Raw genomic sequence first — 23,429 nt, 5'->3', positions numbered from 1 at the left:
ATCTCGGCTCACCGCAACCTCCGCCTCCCGGGTTCAAGCTATTCTCCTGCCTCAGCCTCCCAAATAGCTGGAATTAAAGGCTTGTGCCACCACACCTGGCTAATTTTTGTGTTTTTAGTAGAGACGGGGTTTCACCATGTTGACCAGGTTGGTCTCGAACTCCTGACCTCTGGTGATCCACCCGCCTCAGCCTCCCAAAGTGCTGGGATTATAGGCGTGAGCCACCACACCTGGCCTATATCATCCCCATTTTAAAGACAGGGAAACTGAGACCCAGAGAGGTTAAGTGACCTGGCCCAGGTCACATGGCAAGTAAGCTGCAAAGCTGACCCGACGCATCTGCCTGCACACCTTGACCTCCTATCTCGTGCTGTACCATCTCTTGTGAAAGGCCACCCAGTCTCTTCACTTGCATGCCTACTGGGTGCCAGGCCCTTTACTAACAGTTTCTCATTAAATGCTATGAGATAGGGTTATTGGCTCCATTTTACAGATGGGGAAACTGAGGCACACAGCGGGGAAAGTGACTTGTCTGAGGTTATATAGTGACTGAGACACAAACCCAAGACACAAACTGCTTACTCTGCTGGGATCAGGAGCTCAGGACCCCCCCACTACATCTGCAGGCATGAGTGCCTATCCTCTGCACCACCCCACCCTGAGACACTGCAAGCCAACAGGTAGAACTAGTGGGCAGGTTTTGGCTTTTTCCATGTTTCTCATGGTAGCAGCATCCCTGCCATTCTAATGTGGGGTGATGAGTTCCCCATCACAGGAGGTATGCAAGTTCCCCATCACAGGAGGTATGCAAGGAGGAGGAAGCAACATATCAAGGGGTGTGGGAGGTTCGACCCTAAGCAAAAAGCAGAAACAGTTTCCTGAGCCCTTGGCAGCCCGAGCTTTTCCTGTACAGATTCTCAGGTGCTGGAGCTTTCCCTGGTCCCCCTCCCTCTGACCCCCTCCCTCTAATCCCCTCTTCCTGGAAGCTTTCAGTCCCTCGGGTGAGCCCCACCCTGCTCTTTCCTCCTCTCTTTCCCTCCCTCCCTTTCTCCTGCAGAGCTCAGGCCTAATGGAAATGAGTACACAAACCTAGGATCAGATCTTGGCTCTGCCACTAGCTGGCCAAGAAATTTGGGGCATGTCACTTCCCTGCTTGGAGCATGGGTGTCCTCATTTGTAAATTGGAGATAATGGCATCTACCCACCCCTCAGCGTTGTTGCTGGGATTAAACATAATGACATTGGGAAAAGGCAGGCTTGGCCACGCTGTGGTTCCCACCCAAGGGCTTCGCTTTTCTCTTCTGTTCTGGGCAAGGGGACTCGCTAAGTCCCCCGGGGCTGACACCGAGCCATTGTTGGGCCACAGTCCCTCTCTAGGCCCTGAGTTCCCTCTCTAAGAAATTGATGGAATAAGCTCCAAGTTCATCCGTCTCCATGAGCAAGACAAGGGGGCGGGTGGAGAAATGTTTTGGGGAAAACTGTGATTTGACTCATTTTCCTTTGGGCTCCATCCTAGTCAGCTTCTGACAAGTGAACAGAGAGCCCAGAGACTCCTGGAAGTCACACAGCCAATCAGACGCAGAACCGAGGCCAGACAACCCAGCCAGGCAATAAATGGCTGTGCCTTCAGGACAGGGAGGCCGATGCCAGGCTTATCCTAGGACAGACGGGCAAAAGTTTGTAGAGGTAAAGGAGTTGCTTAAAATTGTAGGAGTCCTTGTAGACAGACTTGAACTTGTCCCCAGAGAGGGGAGGTGACCAGCCTGAAGCCACACAGCAGAGAGCGGGCAGTTCAGCGTCCTTCCACCTTCTTTAGGGTTCCTCACCCCCAGGCCCTCTTGAGCCCACAACTCCCAGAAGGCCTTTCACAGCAATGCTACCTGCACCTCCTAGGGGAGCCCTCACTCCCACTCTGGAAAACCACAGAGCCAAGGAGAGAGGGGATCCACTATGCCTGCTGGGTCCTGCCATGCACAGGAAGGGGTGGAAAATTCCAGATACTGGGGCACTGCATGCTGGGGTGAGGTGTGCATCTTGCCCAGGGTGTGACGTTCAAGCAAAGGCCCCGCCCAAGCCTTCCTCACCAACCCCACCGCACCCCAAAGTTCTGCCTCTGGCCTGCTGTGAGTCCCTGGGCAATCTCTTCCCTTCTCTGAGCTTCCATTTCCTCATCTGTCAGGCGGGTTAATCACGCTTTCCTCAGACGGAGGCATGGGTGTGAAAGTGCTTTGTCAACGCCAGGCTCTGCAGAAAGGAGAGGTCTGATCGCGGCCTCAGCATTATGAGTAATTACGGTCGGGCCTAGGGTTGCCAGCAAGCCTAGGGCTCAAGCAGCCAGCTCCGAAGTCCCCACGGTTTGTCTTTGGCCTCCCCAGTCACCTCATTTTGGGTCTTGCTCGCCTCAAACCTCCTCAGCTTCTCTCCCTCCTGGCCCTCTGCCTGGAGGGGCATAGGAATGGCAGGCAGGCCTCAGGCAGTAGACCCCAGGCTGGAGGGGCTGCCGGGGCTGTCACCGGACAGGGTCACGCATCTCCCGTCCCACCCCAGGTCTTCGGGGGCTGATGATCGCAGTGATGCTGGCCGCGCTTATGTCGTCGCTGACCTCCATCTTCAACAGCAGCAGCACCCTCTTCACTATGGACATGTGGAGGCGGCTGCGGCCCCGCTCCGGCGAGCGAGAGCTGCTGCTCGTGGGACGGTATGGGGGTGGGGAACGGTACGGGAGTGGGCGCCGGCACCGACTTTGAGGGATCAGCGGGAGTTTGCCACTTAGAGAAAGGTGGATGTCAGGGAGGAGTGAAGGGAAGGGCCCAGTGTACCCCGTCCAGACCACCTCTCACATTGCTCTCCTGTCCACCTCTGTGCGATCGCAGCCCTCATCTGGGATGCGTCTCCACCCCCGAGCTGGATTCCCTCTGCAGGGGCCAGTCCTCCCTCCCCAGCCATGCTACAGATCTCTCTATCTCCCCCAAAACCTGGGCCCCCATTCCTCCTGATGGTACACAGCTGCCCCACAGAGGGCCCCCGTGCTAGCACTCAGGACTGGCCACACTTGACCTGCCACGTCCCTCAGCCTCCATGGCCTTGGCCCCACTGAGCTCCAGCTTGTTTCCTCCCAGCCCAGCTTGTTCCCTCCTTTTTCACCTTGATGACTCACGCTGATCTTTCTAGACTCTACCTGTGTCCCCTCCTCCATGCAGTCCTCCTTGAGACCCTCAACCAAGGAATGAGCCCCTCTCCCCTTCATACCCCAGGAACTCTTGCCAGATTCTTCCCACAGCACATGTGGCCATTATAGGCCAAGAGACCTCCCCCACACCCTTCTCTACATATCTGGGCTCTTCATGCGGACCAGGGCTGTGTCTGGGGAACAGGTGGTGTTTGGTTACATGAATAAGTTCTTTAGCGGTGATTTCTGAGATTTTGATTTTGGTGTACCCATCACCTGAGTGGTATACACTGTACCCAATATGTAGTCTTTTATCCCTCACACCCTCCCAGCCTTTCCCCTGAGTCCTCAAAGTACATTGTATCATTCTTTTTTTTTTTTTTTTTTTGTGACAGAATCTCATTCTGTCACCCAGGCTGGAATGCAGTGGTGCGATATTGGCTCCCTGCAACCTCCACCTCCCAGGTTCAAGAGATTCTCGTGCCTCAGCCTCTTGAGTAGCTGGGATTACAGGCTCCCACCACCACGCCCGGCTACTTTTTGTATTTTTAGTAGAGATGGGGTTTCACCATGTTGGCCAGGTTGGTCTCGAACTCCTGACCTCATGTTATTCACCTACCTCAGTGAGCTGGAATTATAGGTATGAGCCAGTGTGCCCAGTCCATTCTATCATTCTTATGCCTTTACATCCTCAGAGGTTAGCTCCCATGTGCACGTGTCTGTCTATTTGCACCCTCCCTGCCCCTCCAGTCCCTCCCTCCTGTTGTCCTCTGAGCAGTGTGGCCCACACTCTGCTGGTCAGGGTTCCAGCCTTCTGGCACTTAGCTTGGCCAACAGTGAACCCCCTGGTCAGGAGCCCAGGGTACCCATCCTGGGGGTGGGGTCTCCTTCAGAGTTCCAGGCAGCCGTCCTGGGGATGCAAAACAGTCAGGCTTCTGTCGGAAGGGCCCTGTTGGGACATGTCAGAGGCGGGTGCGAGTGAGCTCATCCACGGGCTCACAGGATCCTCCAAAACAAGGAGCCTCCCACCTCTCACTGGGCAGGACACTTCCATGTCCCTGTGTCCTGGGCACTTGGCCCCTTGACCACCTCTCCCTCTGGCTCCCCTGCCTCTCCTCAGAAGCTGTGTGGCCTGGGGAAGACCCTGCCCCTCTCTGACCATGCGTCTCCTCTGCGGCCAGACCTTGCTCTAAGCCCCTCCATGCTCCAGCATCCTGGGCCCTGGGACCTGGATGCCCTTCTGCCACCCAGTGTGCGACACTGGTAGCCCCTCTACCTGCCCAGTGGCCCTCATGTCCCCTGCCCACTACTTCCTGGTCTCCTCACCCAGACTCCCACCTGCAACCAAAGTCCTGACTTGGCCTCCTTCTGTGCCAGCTCACCCACCCATACAGCTGCCCATGCCCTTGACTCTCCTTTCCACCTCTTCTGCCAAGTCAATCCCCCGCCCCCAGCCCTGCAAGCCTGGAGTTCAGCCTCCCTGAGGAGCAGGGCACAAGGCTGTGTGGTGCGGGGCAGGTTGCTCACCTTCTCTGGGCCCCAGTTCTCTCAGCTGCCAGTTGGTTAGAGCAGAAAGGGCCCCATGCCAGGTGTCAGGCTGGCCAGTTTGACTTCCCCTCCCTCTTACAGCACTGGGATACCCTCAACACCCCCAGCCCCTCAAAGTCGTCTCAGCCTCCTCCTGCCCTAACCACTACCACTGGAGCGGTATCTCCTAGGCCCCCGTGGGATCTCTGGTAGGGTGAATGGCCTGACAAGAGCCTCCATCAGGGAGAGGCAAGGCTTACAGAGAGAAGATCAACAGTCCAGAGGCCTGGAGAGGAGGCCATTGCAGGGCCATGCCGGTACCCTGATGGCTCCGTCCAGCTGAGCGGAGGCTGGAGGAGCTGTCACAGGCTGGGGAACAACGATGACCACTCCCTGGCTATTTGCCTGCCCCAAGCCCCCACGCCCCAGTCCAACGTTCTGCCACTGCCCTCCCCACTCTCCCCTGTCTGTGTTCCCGGCTGTTCAGTCCACAAATGGGGCCCACGGCCTCCCGGAAACCCTGTACAGGACTCAGAGAGATCTCAGACACCCCTCCTTGAGAGGTTCCATGGTAACTGTGGCTGCAGCCCAGGGAGATGCTGGAGGGCACTGTCCACCCTGATGGTGGCATGGGAGGGGGTAGCATTCCAGGCAGAAGGAACAGCCTCTGGGTTTGGGGGTCCTCTGGCAGACTAGGTAAGAAGGCTGCGTAAGAAGGCGAGGGCCTGGCTGGAGTGGCCCAGGTCCTGACACAGAGATGCAGAGTCTGGTGTTGGGCGGGAGAGCTGTGTGCAGAGGGCGGGGTGGGCGGGCGTTAATGGAGGCCCCCCTCGGCCTTTGATGAGGGCAGCGCCTGCCTGCCTGCCTGGCTAGGGGTTAATTAGCCTTAATCAAGGTGGCACCTCCTTCCTCCACCCTCTCCCTCAGGCCTAGAAGGGAAGAAAGGGAGGGAGGAAGACGAACAGGCGCAGAGAGGACCCACCCTAGCTGAACACATAGCCTCTGTCACCCCTGCCACCACAGCCAGGGTTCCAGCGGGTCACCCACCACCCTCCTTGGGGGTGAGGAATGACAACAGACCCAGGACACAGGGGTGAGGGGCTCAGCCAGGAAGGAGCAGATGCCCCAGCTTTGTCCCCTTAGCTGGGTCCCATGCCCCTCAAGGCTCTTGGGGGGGCCTCCTCCTGGAAGCCCTCCTAGATTGATGTTTCCCCTGCGCTGCTCCAGCCCAGCCCTGAGTGTAGGTAACAGGCTCATCTGTTTTCTTTGCTGGACTCTTGAGTGCTGGGCAGGCACCAGGTCCCACTCATCGCCCATTTGGGGATCCTAGGGTAGTGTCCTACCCAGGTGGGCACCTTGCTAGTGGCTTATTGGATGAACAAATGAAGCATGTGCCTGCTGTGGAAGGCTCTTGTCCTAGGGGAGAGGAGGGCAGGAGCTGACATGCAGGGGACAGGAGGGGACGGGCTCATGCTGGCCCAGCAGGGCTCCAGCTTCACAGCTGGGGAGCATAGGCTCTAACCCCAACCCACACCTCTGGCTCCAAACCTTGCATCCTTAGTAGGGAGGTTGCCCTGTGAAGGATGTGAGGCACAGGCCTGTAGGGGTGGGGATGTGCCAGCCAGAGGTCCCAGCTCCCACAAAAGCCGGCCGGTGTGAAAAAGCCTAGTGTCTTCAAAGAACCACCAGGCAGTCAGTCTGGCCCGGATGTGGGGGCAGTGGTCATTCATACACTCACCAAATGCTTAGTGAGCACCTACTGTATGCTGGAAGACACAGCAATGAACTAAAGGGATGAGGCTCCTGCTCTCCAAGTGCTTCCAGTTGGGAGGGGAAGACAGGCAGTAAACAAGTAGACACCCAGGTAAATATGCGTGTAGTGGTTGGGACAGGTGCTTTGAAGGAGAGACAAGAGGGAGAGGCTGGGTGGCCATGGCGGAGCTCCAAGGGCTGGCTCCACAGAGAACCCAGGGCAAGGAAGGAGCAGACAGCACTTAGAGTCATGAGCTGCACCTGCAGGAGCCAGGGAGCTGCCAAAGGGTTTGGAGCAGGGCAGGACTGGCCAGGTCACCGGTGGCATGGACCAGAGGCCAGGGAGGAGGCTGGAGCTGGGGTAGCAGGGGAAAGATTAGAGAACAAGGCTTAGTGACCAGGGGAGGTGGGAGACGGCTGAGGAAGAACCTCCCAGGATGACCGCTGCCTGCCTTCCACCTGCCCACAGGCTGGTCATAGTGGCACTCATCGGCGTGAGTGTGGCCTGGATCCCCGTCCTGCAGGGCTCCAACAGCGGGCAACTCTTCATATACATGCAGTCAGTGACCAGCTCCCTGGCCCCACCAGTGACTGCAGTCTTTGTCCTGGGCATCTTCTGGCGACGTGCCAACGAGCAGGTGGGTGTCGGGGGACAGGACTTGGTGGTCTGCTCTCCCTAGGGACGTGCCACAGTTTGCTCTTTCCTGCTGCCTGTGGGGGGAGTCTTGGTCCTCCTCCCATAGCCCCACATGCCCTGTCTCCCTCCTCCCCAGGGGGCCTTCTGGGGCCTGATAGCAGGGCTGGTGGTGGGGGCCACGAGGCTGGTCCTGGAATTCCTAAACCCAGCCCCGCCTTGCGGAGAGCCAGACACGCGGCCGGCCATCCTGGGGAGCATCCACTACCTGCACTTCGCTGTTGCCCTCTTCGTACTCAGTGGTGCTGTTGTGGTGGCTGGAAGCCTGCTGACCGCACCCCCACAGGGTGTCCAGGTGAGCCAGCCCTGACCCCTGACCCCGACCCCTAACCATTTATACTCTGGTCCTATTCTGATCCCCGACCCGCTCTGACTCAGAATTTTCTAGCCCTGGACTCCCTAACCCCATCCCTTTTTGAACTCAGCTGCCATCTTGCCATCCCCAACCTTTGATCCTGTCTGGGTCACCCCTACCCTGCCAGCCTCACCCCCATCCCTATCCCCACTCATTTCTTACAGATTGAGAACCTTACCTGGTGGACCCTGGCTCAGGATCCGCCCTTGGGAACCAAAGCAGGTAAGTGGGTGACCTTAGACACTCCTCCACCTTGACCTTGGGCTGGAGGCAAGGGCACCAGGTGTAGCCTCGTGTCCTTCATCTGTCCCTCTCCTTCTGCAATCCCCTCCAGGTGACGGCCAAACACCCCAGAAACATGCTTTCTGGGCCCGTGTCTGTGGCTTCAATGCCATCCTCCTCATGTGTGTCAACATCTTCTTGTATGCCTACTTCGCCTGACCCTGCCACTCTGGGCAGGAAGGCAGGAGCTCCAAGTCCTCAGGTCCACCCTTTTCCCTCATAGGGATCCCGAGGCCCCAAGAGGGGCAGATTCCCCTCACGGCTGCACAGCGGCTCGGTGCCCAAGAACTGGCCAAGCCAGCAAAGCAAGAGCCCTGAAAACTTAGGGGGGAAATGGGAGAAAAGAATGTGACATTTCAAAAACAGCACTAAAGCAGTCATCATTGGAAAGAAAATTAGATTTCTGATGGACATCCTGGTGTTGGTTTTACTGTCTTCGTTTTGAATACACAGGCCAGGTCAGGAGCAGTGAGATTTGCCAGCACTCAGGGCTCTAGGGTCTTGGGCCATCTCTGGATAAAGGGAGAGCCCCACATGCCCCGAGCAAGGCCTCCCATTAAGGGACTGCAGCCACCTCCAGGGGCTCCTCCCTCCACCCACCTGCTCCCAAATGCCAGAGGGAGCCTCCTCGCCCTCCCTCCCTGCCCACCATCCCCTCAACCATCAGCCTGGCGTTCAAAGCCTTTCCAAGTCCCACCTCACTTTTCCCGCTCCCAAAGGTGCCCAGGCTCTGGGCAGGCCCTGCTCATATCCCTGATGGTGGCACATTCTCTGGAGGACCCTCCTGTTCTCAGGTAGGGGCCGTGCCCCACCTAGGTAGCCGTCCCATTGAGATCCTGTAGGATCTCTAAAACCCAGCTCTGGCACCAACTTTCTGTCTGGCCTGGAGGTTTCTCAGCCTCCTGAGAGCTCTCCTGGGCCCTGGTCTGGGCAGAACCCGGGCCTAAACAAACAAGAGCCAGGGCAGCCAGGGTCTCTGTGTTGCTGGGCCCAGGGCTTGCCCTCAGAGCTCACCTGTCCAACAGGAGAGGAGTGTGCCTCCACCTTCCCTACTGCCAGCCCCTTTTTCAGGGTCTCAGGGCCTCTAGTCCTGTGGTGGGGCGCGGGTGCTGGGTGCCCCAGGTGGAGTTGAAGTCATGGGGCTGTTGAGGAGCGGTGTCCACCTGGAGTCTGTCCAGTGAGTTTAGGTCGATAGGTGTGCAGTCTATCCTTCCAGGTTGAGCCACCTCCTAACAGCCCGTACAACTCGAGGGGCCTTTTGAGGGAGGGGCAGGCAGGCCCAGTGGGTGGTCAGCCCAAGGTGAACCCACCCACCATGGCCAGGGATCCTCAGGTTGAGCCTCCAGTGGGTGAAACCTGGGAGTCCTCAACCTTCCTGGCAGATGGGGCCATTGACCAGAGGAGGTGGGTGGGGCCTCCACAGACTCCACCCTGTCGTGTCACACAGCTGGCAGCCAATGGGAAGCAACCAGCCAGGAAGCCCCAGAGCTACCCTTACAGGGTACCCTTGCTGGGGAACCTGGGCTTTCCCAATTTGTGCAAAGTGGCTGGAGGCAGTTAGGAGCCCACATTCAGTCCAAGGCCGTCCACTGAGCCCCGTGTGACTCTGACCAGGCTGGGGGTGGCCATGTCCTCTCTGGACCTCAGTTCCTGTAAAATGGCCCGTTGGCCAGATCGGCCGCCGGGCTGCTCACAGGTGCACAGGCTGCACGTAACTCCGTGGAAAGAAGCCAATGCGTCCGCAGGACCGGCCTCGCCACCAGTGGGGGTCTGGGCGCTCCAGGACCTCGATGATGTCGCCACGGCGGAAGCTGAGCTGCGAGGAGTCCTGGGCTGAGAAGTCAAACTGGGCCTGGGCAAAGCAGGCCCCAGGTGACTGCGAGAGGAGGAGGTGGTTAGCAGGGCGCCTTCAGAAGCCCTGCAACCCACCCTCTCAGAGGCACCCAAGAGAAGTGATTTGCCACAGGTGAGGAGGGGTCTGGGGCAGCACTGGAGTTGAACTTTAAGTCCAAATCAGTGGTGATGCCACCACTGTGCCTCCTGCTGCCCACACCCCTGCCTATCTGCTGTGCAGATACTGCATCTACCTAGAACACGGCTTTCCCAGCCGCCCAGCTGGGATCATAGGGCAGGTGGGCCAGGGGACCTGAGTCCTGGTCCTTAGGGTGGGATTTTGGTTAGGTCCCTGCTTTTCTTGGGATCTTATTTCCCTGACTGTGCAGCAGCCATGGTAGCTTTTGACTCCAGGTCACAAAGCCATGAGAATGGGCCTTATAAACTGTAAAGTGATATGCAGCTAAGAGCCATGTTTACTGCTTTTGCCCTTGGTCAGCCATTGAGGGAGAGAATTGTCACTTTGAGCTCTCAGGCCTGGGTTCCAGTCCTATCCATGCCCCATGTGTGATGCTGGGTAGGTCCCTGCCCTTTGTGGAACTCAGTTTCCCCACCTGTGCATGACAGCTGGACAGGAGCTCTCTGCAGCACGTCTGCCCGGCACTGTGACTATTCCACCCAGCACCCTGGCCCTGCCTGCCCACGAGGATCTCAGCTCTGAACCTGCAGAATCTCATCCAGGGCGGGTGATAGGATCAGCAGAGAAGCTGTAATTAGCAACTGTCTGCCCAGGAAGGAGGAGGCGTCATGGGTCCCAGGGGCCTGAGGCAGCTCTGGAGTCGAGCCACAGGGTGGGTGACCCCATGGCCCGGGCCAGAGCGAGGTGGTAGGTGTAGGGGAGCTCTCAGTTGCCCCTGCCCCAGCTCCATCCTGGCTTCCTCACACTCTCCCAGGGCAGAGCTGGTCCAGGCGGTGAACAGGGAGGAGGATGGAGATCTGGCAGGCAGGGGCCCAGCTGGAGAGAAAAATCCCCTGAGGCTGGGAGCTCACAGTGACCTGGGCACTCAGTCAGGCAGGGAACGCCAACAGAGGAGAAACTAGTGGGGGTCTCTCAAGGCACTGTTTGACTCTCCTGGCATATCAGACCCCAGGGCTCATTCTGTTGAACAGAGGGGACACTGAGGGGATGAACTGGCCTCTGATCACATGGAAAGGTGGCAGGGGGCGGGTGCTGGGAACAAGACGTGGCTGGAGCTTCTCTGCAGTGGTTATCAGCCTCTACCCAGGCCTTGGCCACACTCCCCATCTCCTCTGCAGAGCCCAGGTTCAAGTGTCGCAGGGTCTTGACCTTCAGCCCCAGGCCTTGCCAGCATCCCCGCTCCTGAAGAAGCCTGTTGGGGCTGATAACCCCAGTGGCTACTGTCGGCATCCTAATCAGCTTCAGAGCTGGCCCTTGGGGCCGCTTGATGAAAGGGCTGGCTGGCAAATTGCTGTTATTGTGAGGTCAAGGGGTGGACGACCCCCACCCCCCACCCCGTGGCTAGCCAGGACCTCGTCCACTAGCACTCACGCTGCCCCACACCCAAGGTCAACTCTTCCGCGAGCAGAAACCAGGACTGAGCCTACTGGGTAAGTGTCCTTGGAGGTGTCACTGCACTCTCTGAGCCTTGGTTTCCTCATCTATATAATGGGCACGATGAGGCTCCCAGAGTATAGAGACCAGTTCAGTGCATGGTATGCAGTACGCTCAGCGGGGGTCTCTACCTTCCTGCACTCAATGAACATTTATTGAGCACCTACTGTGTGCCACACACTATTCTAGGAGCTGAGAACAAGCTAGACAGTTTGTCCCCATGGGATTTTCCTTCTGTCCCTTGCTTTTCTTTCCCTCTTCTCCTTTCTCACCCTTGCAAGTCTCACCACAGCCGTCACCAGTATATAACTCTGAAGCCGGGGCTGGACCCCTCTTACAACACCAGGCTGCTGGGGAAGGGAGACCAGGCGCGTGCTTGGCCTCCGTGTCAGCATTTCCCCTGCTGCAGACGGCAGGAGACGCAGAGAGGCTCCCACAGGCCAGCCCCCACCCGCCCCTACCTTGAGCAAGGGATCCTCGTCGCGCAGGAAGATCTGCCGCTTCTTGGCGATGGTGGTGGTGCGGTAGAAGTCGACCAGCTCGTTGAGGGAGTTGAACTTCTCCTCCCACAGGAAGTACTTCCCCGAGGCCTCGCGCAGCACCTTGAAGTGCTGTACCTGGTCTCCATAGCTAGGGGAAAGGACCCGGGGCCACCTCAGATGGTGGCCGTCCCAGCCTGGCATGGTCCCAGGGGCTCCCGTCTCACTTCCACCTGGAACCCGCCTGTCTCAGGGTGGGACCTGGAGTCAGATAAGGTGCAAGTGGGAGAGGCGTCACTGAGCCAGCTCCCCATGGGGTCTGGGGAGTCCCATCTGGCGGTGGAATATGGGGTTAAGGGTGTGGGCTCTGAACCAGGCCACTTTCTCACTGTGTGACCTCATGCAAGTCTCTTAACTTCTCTGAACCTCAGTTTCCTCATAATGACAACATCTCCATTATGGATAAGTGCACAGTGGCTGGCATATTGGCAACGTGAAATAGGTACCTCTGAGTGCGTCGTGATCAGAGAGCATCTCCTTCACGTCTTTTCGCCATTCCCCTCAGCTTGGACCTTCTCCCTGCTCCCCTGCTCCTCCCAGTCCCCATGGTCCCTTGGGGAGCAAGTCCTAGACTCATCCTGACTCAGACCAAAGCCTACTGCTATGAGAGGAGCTCAGACCTGTTGGATGTCTCATGTCCTCCCCCTCCCACGAACCTTCTATGGCTTCTCCCTTGGCCTCAGGGTAAATTCTTAACACCTCAGACTCAAGATCCGGCTCTACTTACATATCCAGCTTCATTTACTTTATATCCTCTCCGATGAAGCAAACAGGCCCCTTTCTCTCTTATTCCCAGTCTGTGCCCAGACTTCCAGCCCACTACCGCCAAATCACCCCAAGTACCTTCTGGCCCAGTGGAGGAGAGAGCCTGCTCTTTCAAACTGACCAGAGGCAGAGCCTGTCCCGGCTGGGACCAGGCAGAGGGACCTAACTGGAGCCTCTCACACCCGGCATGTCCCACCCGGGACGGGCAGTGTGAGGCTGGGACTGGAGGTGGTGCGGCTGTGGGTCAAGATCATGGCAGACGTGACTACGGCGCTGCCCTGCTGTGCTGCGGGGGTGGCTGGCCTGCCTCACGGCCCAGGAGGAGCAAATTGGGCCCTGTGTTTTAGTTTCTCCACCAGTCATCCCTGGAGTGGCTTGCTGCTTTATTGATGTTTTAAGATGAAAGATTTCAGATAAAGATGTGTTCAAGGCCGGGCAAGGTGGCTCACGCCTATAATCCCAGCACTTTGAGAGGCCGAGGCGGGCAGATCACAAGGTCAGGAGATCGAAACCTTCCTGGCTAACACAGTGAAACCCTGTCTCTACTAAAAATTAAAAAAAGAAAAAAAAAAAATTAACCAGGTGTGGTGGCAGGCGCCTATAGTCCCAGCTACTCCAGAGGCTGAGGCGGGAGAATGGCGTGAACCCGGGAGGCGGATCTTGCAGTGAGCCACGCCACTGCACTCCAGCCTGGGTGACAGAGCGAGACTCCATCTCAAAAAAAAAAAAACGATGTGCTCAAGGTTCCCACCCTCTGGTCTGTATGAGGCATAGGGCAAAATGGGATTCCCCTACTCCATTCCAGTCAAGGGATCCAAATCACTTCTAAACACACCTCCAGGCATTTGCACACAGTGTGTCCTCCAGCTGGAAGGAATTTTTCTTGAACTCCTCATGCCTCAGTGGGGAAACAAGTGCAGCCACGACCTGCCCAGAGCCATGCAGCAAGAAAAGATCAGAGCTGGGGCCACATCTGAGCTCACACATATAAAATGTTACCTAGTGTCCTCCCGATTGGTTATTATTACATAACAATAGCAATAATAATTATTCCAATTATGATATTACTGTTGTCCCAGATCTCATCATTCCAAGTCCATTTCTACTCTGCCATGTTGCTACCTGGGCTGTGCCCCCCAGGAGGCCCTCCCTCCCTGCCTCGTCCTCTCTGCCCGGCCAAACCTTAGCTACCCTTCCCAGCTCTAGAGCCAGCCTGCCTGGACTTACACCTCAGCCCCCTCTCTGGGCCTCCGCGTCCTGGCCTGCCAAATGTGGGCATTAGTGCACTCCTCACAAGGGAGTTGAGAGGCCTGGGGCCCTGGGGGCTGTGCGGGTGCTGCCAACAGAGCCACCCTAGGCCCACCTGGCTGGGCTAGGGGCTGTGGGGAGAACACGGAACAGTCCCAGCTCCCAACCAGAAAGAAGACAGTTTAGGACCCCGAGGGAGGGCACCTGTTCAGGTGGCTGGCAGAGCTGATAGCTGGGGCCCTGTGAGCGGGGTGAGGCAGGGTAGGGGCACAGGGTGGCCACTGGGAGGTAGATGGCCCCTCAGCCTCCTGAGCCACAGGCTAGGGATCTTTTTGTTCACATTTGGGCTAAATGAGATCCAACCACCAGTCCAAAGCACTTGATGACTTGATGGTACACATGCACACACACACACACACACACGCACACACACGCCTCCTGGGTTGTAAATTAAAATCTGGTTAAACAATTTGGTTGCAATACATTTGCAAGCTGGGATTCACCCGCAGCCTGAATTCCTTCAGGTCTATGGTTATCCTGAACAAGAGGGTGGTGTCTGTCACCCCAGCTGCCCAGATCTGCTGCTCCATCCGTCCTATCCCCGCCTGTGGTTTAGTTTCTCCACCAGTCATCCCTGGGGCGGCTTGCTTCCTTATTGATATTTTAAGATTAAAGATTTAAGATAAAGATATGCTCAAGGTTCCCACCCTCTGGTCTGTATGAGGCATAGGGCAAAATGGGATTCCCCTACTCCATCACAGTCAAGAGGTCCAAACCACTTCTCCTTTTTTTTTCTTTTTTCGAGATGGAGTCTCGCTCTGTTGCCCAGGCTGGAGTGCAATGGCGCAATCTCAGCTCACTGCAACCTCCGCCTCCTGGGTTCATGCAATTCTCTCACCTCAGCCTCCTGAGTAGCTGGAATTACAGACACCCGCCACCACGCCTAGCTAATTTTTGTATTTTTAGTAGAAACGGGGTTTCACCATGTTGGCCTGGCTGGTCTCAAACTCCTGACCTCAGGTGATCCGCCCACCTCAGCCTCCCAAAGTGCTGGGGTTACAGGCATGAGCAACCGCGCCCAGCCCCAAACCACTTCTAAATACACCTCCAGGCATTTGCACACAGTATTTCCTCCAACTGGAAGGAATTTTTCTTGAACTCCTACTCATGCCTCAAGGCCCAGGTAAAATGGCCCATCCTCTGAGAGCTGCATCAGATCCCATCACGCAGAGGCAGGGCCTTCTTGGGTCCCTCAGCCCCTCTCACAGCCTTCTTGTAACTTGCTATTCATAATGACTTGCATATGAGACACTAAAAAGGCAGGGAGGCAGGAGTGGGCCGTGAAGGTCCAGTCTAGCTGGGACTCAACGAACAGAGCATCACTGCCCAGGCCTTAGGTCCTCATTGCGATGCTTTGTTCTTGAAACCCTCTTCTGTTGGTTCTGAACTGGAATGGCAGCCCGCCAGGTGTTCTGACCCTGAACCCAGGCTCTGGTGGCCGACCCATTGCTCTAAGATGCATCCAGCCCTCGGTCACACAGCCAGAAAGGGAGCCAGTTCTCCCCATGAGAACAGAGGCTCTCGACAGGTGGAACAATGGTCCCCAAACCTCAGACAAAGGTGCTCACGTGCCGTCAGAGGACCTCGTTCCCAGTGACTCAGCCACTTGTGTTGCCAGCTGTGGGACATATGCGTCCATTTGCTCGTGACACAGAGGTGGATGTGCAGGCAGATGGATGTCTCCCGCCCTGTCTGGCCTGCCGAAGCCTCCCAGAGGCTTCTGAGAGGCAGCCTCTGAGCCCCACAACTCCCTAGTGCCACGTGCTAACCAGCCCAGGGTTTATTGGACTTTGGCCGTGGTGCCCGGGAAGGAGCACTGCTTCAAGAAGTGGAGTGACAGTGACGCGCAGCTGGGCAGGCGAGAAGCCTGGAGACAGGAATCCCAATGGCTCTACCTCTGGGGCACCGGGTACCCAGGCAGAAGGCCCTGACTCTGTTGGCCCCAAGGAAGGGCCTGCGTACAGGTGGCCTCACTCCTCTGAGTGAGGGGACAGAATGGGTGTGGTGGGTTTGAAAAGGATTTCAACCCCAAACGACCACAACTTTGAATTTTATGGTATTTGTTTCTGTTTGTTTGTTTGTTTTTGAGATGGGGTCTTGCTCTGACGCCAGGCTGGAGTGCAGTGGTACCGGCTCACTGCAACCTCCACCTCTGGGTTCCAGCTATTCTCCTGCCTCAGGCTTCTGAGTAGCTGGGATTACAGGCGCCCACCACCACGCCTGGCTAATTTTTGTATTTTTAGTAGAGACGGGGTTTCACCAAGTTGGCCAGAATGGCCTCGATCTCTTGACCTCGTGATCCACCTGCCTAAGCCTCCCAAAGTGCTGGGATTACAGGCATGAGCCACCACGCCTGGCTAAATTTTATGGTATTTGAAGGTCATCTTTAGATACTTGGAAAGTTATCTGGAGCAGATAGAAAGTTATATGGAGCAGTTCTCTGACCATGTAGTAGAGTCAGGGAGTGGAGAACAGGAGATAAGAGAAAGGGAGCCAGGGACCCAGGGATTCTACGGCTTTCCAACCTGGGAATTGGAGAATTCTCAAATCTGGAAACATGCATGTGCCAGCCCCTACCTAGTCTGTGTGTGGCACACACGAGGTGCTCAGCAAATGGCAAATCTTGTCCCTTCTCCCACCTGGTCCAAACGTCCTGCTTTACAGCAGAGGACAGTGAGGCTTGGGTGCAGCCCTTCCTGCTGAGCCAGTCCCTGCCTGAGGCCAAGCGGTGCTGTCTCCATCTCACAGTCCAGCACTCCAGCAGTCACTCCCTCTCCCAGCCTGGCCCTTTTCCCCAACGTGGTTGGGCTCTTGCTCATGGCCCTCACCAGGAATAATGCCTTTTCCCTTTTCTCTGTCTAGTCTTGGCCTTAGCCATCCTTCAAGACCCAGGTGGAGCCTCAAAGCATTTGAGAACCCCCAGACTGGGGCTACCCTCTGAGGCCTCTCCAGACCTCAACTCCACTCCCCTTCCCAAGGCCTGTGGGAACTTCAGGGCTTGCAGGAGGAACTGAATCTGAGTCCAGATGGCCCCGGAACCAGGAGGGCTGGATCCAGTGCAGCCAGCTCTGCTGCATGAGCCTCCCAGAGCCAGAGGAGGGAGAGGGCACTGGGATTGTGGGCCTGAGTTGGTGAGAGGAGAGGCTGCTGGAGCCATTCACTCCAGTGGGCAGTGCCTGGGGTGTGAGAGTGTCTTCATTATGTCTGAGCGTGCATTCCTGGGATGCTTGCGTGTGTGTCTGTGCGTCTCTCCCACTCTGTGGAGTGACTGCTATGTGTGAATCTCTCACTGAGCAACCATGGATGTCTTTGTCTCTTTGTGTGACCCCTACTTCCACCTACCCAGGGGAACAAGGGGCTAGGCTGGCCCCTGGGCTGTCAGAAAAGCCCCAAGGACCAAGTCAGGCCTAATGCTGGCAGCAGCCAGTCCTGCCCAGCGAGTTTTTCTGGCCTGGTGGCAGCAGCAGCAGCAGCAGCAAAGGTAACAGGGTCAGCCAGGAGAGGAAAAACAAGGCTGGGGTGGGGGCAGGAGCCCTAGGACCCCCCCCCCCCACCAACCACCCCAACCAGGGCTTGTGGACCTGTGGGCCCACCTGGGTGCTAACTGCCTGCTGGGTGATCTCCATCAGGCATGGCCCCTCTCTGGCCTCAGTTTGCCATTCTGTGAAAAGGAGGGGTGGAACAACCTGTCCTGCAGCAGACAGGAACCAGAGTCAAGCTGACCTTGGGAGGGGCAGGACACTGGTGCAGACAGACTCCTGCTGGGTCTTTGGAGCTCAGGGAGGGTGGGTGGAGGACAGACCAGGTCTGTCAGGGCACAGAGGTTGGTAGGCACCAGCTCTAAGTTCCTTGCTGTGTGACCTCGGAGAAGTTGCTGCACCTCTCCAGGCTTCAGTTTCCCTTACCTGCAAGCTGGGCTTCTGGGGATCATGCAGGTTTCCTCACTTCCTCCCTGTTCTTGCCTGCAGCCAGTCCCTTCCTCCTAAAATTGCACCCCCCGACCCCTTCCCTGCTTCGTTTTCTCCAAAGCCTTGATCTTTGTGTAAGATTTTATATAATTTCCTAATCACTTACTATCTGTCACCCAGTAGCACATGGGCACTTGAGGGACAGAGAGCTTTGTCCTATTTTGTTGGTGGCTGAATCCCCAGGCCCTGGGACAGGACTGGCACACAGCAGGGGCTCAGTGACCAGATGGGCAGGGCAAACACATGTGCATTGACTCCAGGGTACCTCTGGCTAGAAAGGAGGCAAATATGTCACTTGGAGACAAACTGTCATTTATGGCAGAAGAGTCCACAGTAACTTGGATAGGAGTGTGGGGCAAAAGGTAGGCAGCCCAGGCATTGCACGCCAGCCTTGGTCCCTGGCCCGCTGCCCGCCAGCTCAGACATGCTCCCTGGGGGAGGGGGACAGCCCTTTGTAAACTCGTAAAGGGCAGCTAGCCGTGGCCACGGTTGCTCTGGGAGGCAGCATGAGGCCCATAAACCCCACCTCTGACAGCTTTACAGGGCTTGGTGTTAGTATGCCAGAGATGCCACGCATAGTGGCATTGGAGTTCACAAGTATCAACCAGCAAGGGCGGAAGAGCTCTTACACACAAATCTGCCAGGTTGTCATTTTCCTAGATGGCCATCGGGTCACCCGGCTTCCCAGCATCTGGGTTCCCTGCCTCCCTGTGCTGCTGCCTCTAAGAGTGTTGGATTCATGGGCAGGGGCTGGGGGGCAGCCTTCCAGGCCAGAAGGGCCTCCCTAATTCCTCCCCAGCTTGGTGTGCGGTCCTTGAGGGCTTAATATAATTATGATAACTGGCACTTATCATGTGCCAGTCATCATACAAAACATGTTACATAGCTGTCCATTTTATAAATGAGGAAACTGAGGCTCAGAGGGGTAACTTGCCCAGGATTATACAGAGAGAAGCCAGCAGATGTCAGAGCTGACTGTTGCTCAAAACACCATGCTCTTAGCCACATGTCCCATTTAAGCCTCAGCTTCCAACTCTGACCCCTGCTTGGTGGTTGTCCAAGGACCACTGAGAGGCCCCATGACAGATGATGGACCGAGTGGGAGCAGGACCTAGGAGCCTGGGCCCAGGCAGGAAGAAACCAAGGGTCAAGGGCGCCACCTGTTGGTGCTGTGTGCAAACCACACCCAGCCAAAGCCGGGAAGCTCCTGACAGTTTTGACCTGGGCACACTTGCCCAGTGTGCCTTGGAGAAAGGGTTGGGGGGCACAGGCCAGGATTTCTCTGAGGGTCGCTTCCAGATCCCTTCCCAGGAAACACCGGTGCTGGCTCACCTGCTCAAGAACTCCCTAAAACTGTTCATCTTCCCTCCTGGTCAGAAAACACGTGTTATCCAAACACACCCCTCATTTCCCCACCTCTAGATCTCTGCTCACGCTGTTTCCTGTGCCTGGTATATCATCTACTCTCCTTGTACACAAAACTCCTACTCATGCTTTAGAGCCCAACTCAGATGTCACTTCCTCCCTGGTGCCTACACTATGTGGAATGTATCCACTGTCATTGAATTTCATTTATTCATTTGCTCATCATAGAGACCCCTGGGCCAGGCTGTGACCATTTCCCCTTCACATGCCTCTGGTTTGTCTCCTGTTCCAGTCCTGCCTTGTGGTTCTCGCACAGCTGATGCTCAGTAAATGCGTGCAGAACAAACTCACACGGCTGGGGTGTTCAGGTCTGATGATGTGCGTGTGCGCAGGTGGCTGCACTTACAGAGAGACGCCTGAAGAGGGCAGCACACTGGGGCGCTAATTTGGAGGGTGAGGCCGCGTGATTTGCTAGAGGAGGAAGCGGGAGGGCGGAGGGAGAGCGGAGGGATGGCCAGCCCCTCCTCCTCAACTCGGGCTTCAGACGTAGTTTGAGTCCCCTGTGCTCCCACTTTGCTGAGTGACCTTGGGCTTTGGGGTTGGTTCCAGGAGCCACTCAGCCAGGCCAGCCCGCCTGGCGGACGCCATTCCCAGGAGATGACCAGACCCTGGACAGCCGACACTTGGAAGACTGCCACGTCCTGCCTCTGCAGGAGCCGCAGCTCCCCGGGTCTGCAGGGAAGTGGGGGCTGGGCTGGAGGCTGGGAGGTCAGCCCGCGGGGACTCCAGGCTCCAGGTGCCCACACCATCCCGGGGCTGGGCAGTCAGGGTCAAGTACGCACAGTAACCCCCCAACACACACACATACACACACACGCACATGCTGATAGCACTCGCATTTTTAAGATGGGGAAATAGAGGCTCAGAGGGGGCATGCGCCCTGCCTACCTCTCAGGATCACCAGGCTGCCCCCAGGAGAAAAGGGAAGGGAACAAGGCTGATGGCTGGTTCCACAAATGGGGGGCCAGGGCTCAGGATGCGGGGCCTGTGACCCCTAAGACGTAGGATCTGCCTCCCTGATACGGTATGGATGTTTGTCCCCTCCAAATCTCACCTTGAAATGTGACACCCAGTGTTAGAAGTGGGGCCTGGTGGGGGGTATTTGGGTCATGGGACAGACCCTCATCAGTGGCTCTTTGCAGTAATGAATGACGTCTGGTTGTTGAAAAGAGCCTGGCACCTCCGTCCCCGACTTGCCCCCATCTCGCCATGTGGCGCGCCATGCATAAAAGCTTCCTGAGGCCTCACCAGAGTCACATGCCAGTGCCATGCTTCCTATACAGCCTGCAGAACACCAATAAAATAAACGCCTTTTCTTTATAAATTACCCAGCCTCACGTGTTCCTTTATCCCAACAATAAAGGGACGAAGACACCCCTGGAGCCACCTTCCTGACCATAGGCTCCTACCCCTTGCAGGTGCCTCCAGGCCCAGGGGAGCTCACCACCCTGCAGGGCTAGCAGCAGATGTACTGATCCCACACAGTGAACAGCTTGAGCTTGTTTCGAAACGGGCTGGCTGAACACATGGGAGCCACAGGGACCGGGCAGAGCCTGGAAGGCATCCCCAGTAGCTGGGATTACAGGCGTTTGCCACCATGCCTGGCTAATTTTTATATTTTTAGTAGATACAGGGTTTCGGCATGATGGCCAGGCTGGTCTCAAACTCCTGACCTCAAGTGATCCGCCCACCTTGGCCTCCCGAAGTGCTGGGATTACAGGTGTGAGCCACCACACCTGGCCTTCTTCATCCTTTAGGAGATCATGAGAGGCCACGCTGCCCTCCTCTGGGGCCACCCCTTCCTTCATCCCTTCCTCCCAGCTGGCCTCTTTGTCACCCCAGTGCTAGCTCCGCTGGTGGCAGTAAGAGCAGGCACCGTAAGCGCCTCCTCCGTTCTGGGCTCTGTGCCCACAGCAGCCCTGAGAGCTGGTATTGCTGGTGGTCCCCCCACACACCTCCATGCCTGGGCCCAGCCATTTCTCTGTGTCCCCTCAGCCCCTACCCGTACAGTCCCAGAGGCCATCATCTCCCTCCTGGCTCCCCACAGGCCTCCCTGCCGCCACACTCTCCCCCACAGTTCTTCCTCCTCACAGCAGTCAGCGTCATCTGCTAAAAATGGAGTCCAATTACATCTCTCCCCTGCTCAAGACCCTCCATGGCTCCCTATTGCTCTCAGAGAAAACCCTACCTCCTTTCAGGCCCTCCGTGATCACTGGATGTGGGTGGAACTCCAGCCCCTGCCCTTCGCTCACTCTGCTCCAGCCACGTCACCTCCTCCGGGTTCCTACACACCCCAAGTGCATTCCCACCTCAGGGTCTTTGCAAAATGCTATTCCCTCTGCCTGGAAGCCTCTCCTCCCAGGTCCTCCTCATTCCTGGGAAGCCTCCACCTGCTGCTTCACATCTTTGCTGCAGTGCCACCTCCTCAGAGAGCCCTTTCCTGACCACCTTGGTTCATTCTGTATTTACATGTTTTCTTGTTCACTCACTGAGACTGAAACCCAGGACAGTAGCGACTTTGCTTTTTCCCACAGTTTCCCCAGCCCCTAGAGCATCCTGGCACACGGCACGTAGTCAATAAATATTCCTTGAATTAAAGCATCTAGATTCTACCAGGCCCTAACAGTGGGAAGGACAGAGACCATCCAGGAGTCTGACCCTGTCTCCCCCACCCCCATTCCTGCTGCTACCTTCCAGCCTGGATTCCTCGATCACCCCAGGGTGGCCCTTTAGGATTGGGTCCTGTGCTGCCCAGAGGCTGCCACACCACGGCTGAGGGCTGCCCTGATACAATGCCAGATGTTCCCCAGTACGGCCACCCTGCTGCCATGCCAGGAACTATTCTAATTGCTTTAAATATACTAACTTGTTTTTTCCATGCAATAGCCTATTTTACATGTGAAGAAACAGGCACAGAGAAGGTAAATGACTTGCCCAAGCTCACACAGCCAGGAAATGGCAGAACCAGCATTCCAACCCAGGCAGCATGGCCTCAGGATGCATCTTCCCAGCTATATCACATGGAGTGGGACCCTGTCCAGAGCACATCCTGGACACCCACCCTGGGCACTTCAGCACTCTCCTGCCCTCAGTCTCTTGCCACACCACCACCCTGGACATCGCCCTCTCCTGATGAAGAACCTATGATGGCTCCTATGTTCGTAGAAGCCTGGAGCTTCAGCCTGGCACTTGAGGCCTTCCACAGCTGGCCTGAGCCTGCTTTCCCAACACACCCCACTGCTCTGGGTTGCACCCTGGGGTGCCCAGACCATCACCTGTGTCCAGGCCCCTGCCCGGGTTACTCCCTCTGCAGGGATGCCATTCCTCCACCTTCACTCCGTGAGCCCGTCCCGGGCCCCAAGGCTCAGCTCAGATTCTGCTCAGATTCTGCCCATCCCCTGCCTCCTCTGCACGCACCCCCAAGGGCCAGAGCTCACTTCACAGAGACGGAGAACTCCCCTGGGGAGCTCTCACTCTCCCGGATCAGGAAGGCTCCCAGATGGTTCCGCTTCATCAGAATCTCTTCAGCCAGCTGCCGGGAAATCCTGCCCGAGTACCACCTATGGAGAGAGGGAGCCGGTGAAGGCAGCAGGAGACCAGGCTCTCAGCCAGCCTCCCACCCCGTGCCAGGTGTTCAGTGTGAGACAAGGGAGATATGATTGTACCCGTTTTACAGATGGGAAAACTGAGGCACAGAGAGGTGAAGCAATACACCCAAAATCACACAGCAGAGACAGGCAGGAGCTGGAACACAATCCCAGCATTTTAGCCCCTAAGGCCAGCCTATCTAACCATGCCAGCAAACACACACCCTTATGAAAACAGAAAAGTCACATTCCAGTGAGCCACAACCCAGCCAACCTCCGTCTAACTTTCCCTTTGAGATGGTAGATTCTTTAAAGTCAAAACACAAATCAGGCTTGGTGGTGCACGACCGTAGTCCAGCTACTCAGGAGGCTGAGATGGGAGGATCACTTGAGGCCAAGACTTTGAGACCAGCCTGGGGAATAGAGACCCCTGCAACCCCGTTCCTAAAAAAAAAAAAACTTTGGGACAGGCGTGGTGGCTCATGCCTGTAATCCCAGCACTTTGGGAGGCTGAGGCGGGCGGATCACAAGGTCAGGAGATCGAGACCATCCTGGCTAACACTGTGAAACCTCGTCTCTACTAAAAATACAA

General features: G+C 56.7%; 2 protein-coding genes across 6 annotated transcripts in view; one reads left to right on the top strand and one right to left on the bottom strand.

Moving 5' to 3' along the window:
- The window catches only part of SLC5A10 (solute carrier family 5 member 10), a 76,159-nt gene extending 67,962 nt beyond the window's left edge, over positions 1–8,197 (top strand). For 3 of the 4 annotated variants that reach the window (XM_023194821.3, XM_023194820.3, XM_023194819.3), the window contains 5 exons: positions 2,548–2,698; positions 6,918–7,086; positions 7,222–7,437; positions 7,662–7,719; positions 7,832–8,171. In XM_023194821.3, coding sequence (XP_023050589.1) covers positions 2,548–2,698; positions 6,918–7,086; positions 7,222–7,437; positions 7,662–7,719; positions 7,832–7,938 — 701 coding nt within the window. In that variant the 3' untranslated portion in view covers positions 7,939–8,171. Of the gene's footprint in view, positions 1–2,547; positions 2,699–6,917; positions 7,087–7,221; positions 7,438–7,661; positions 7,720–7,831 lie in introns of all 4 variants that reach the window. The other variant, XM_023194822.2, reaches the window with a different exon arrangement.
- GRAP (GRB2 related adaptor protein) overlaps positions 8,163–23,429 on the bottom strand; it is a 25,832-nt gene continuing 10,565 nt past the window's right edge. Inside the window, exons 3-5 of one of the 2 annotated variants that reach the window (XM_023194824.2) lie at positions 22,688–22,810; positions 11,707–11,875; positions 8,163–9,655 (exon numbers count right to left, since the gene is read on the bottom strand). In XM_023194824.2, coding sequence (XP_023050592.1) covers positions 9,470–9,655; positions 11,707–11,875; positions 22,688–22,810 — 478 coding nt within the window. In that variant the 3' untranslated portion in view covers positions 8,163–9,469. The remainder of the gene's footprint in view (positions 9,656–11,706; positions 11,876–22,687; positions 22,811–23,429) is intronic. The other variant, XM_023194825.1, reaches the window with a different exon arrangement.

The sequence above is a fragment of the Piliocolobus tephrosceles genome, chromosome 16 (assembly GCF_002776525.5).
Source record: "Piliocolobus tephrosceles isolate RC106 chromosome 16, ASM277652v3, whole genome shotgun sequence".
In the NCBI taxonomy this organism is placed as follows: Eukaryota; Metazoa; Chordata; class Mammalia; order Primates; family Cercopithecidae; genus Piliocolobus; species Piliocolobus tephrosceles.
Note: the sequence above shows the minus strand (reverse complement) of the source record. Positions and strands in the feature narration are given on the sequence as shown.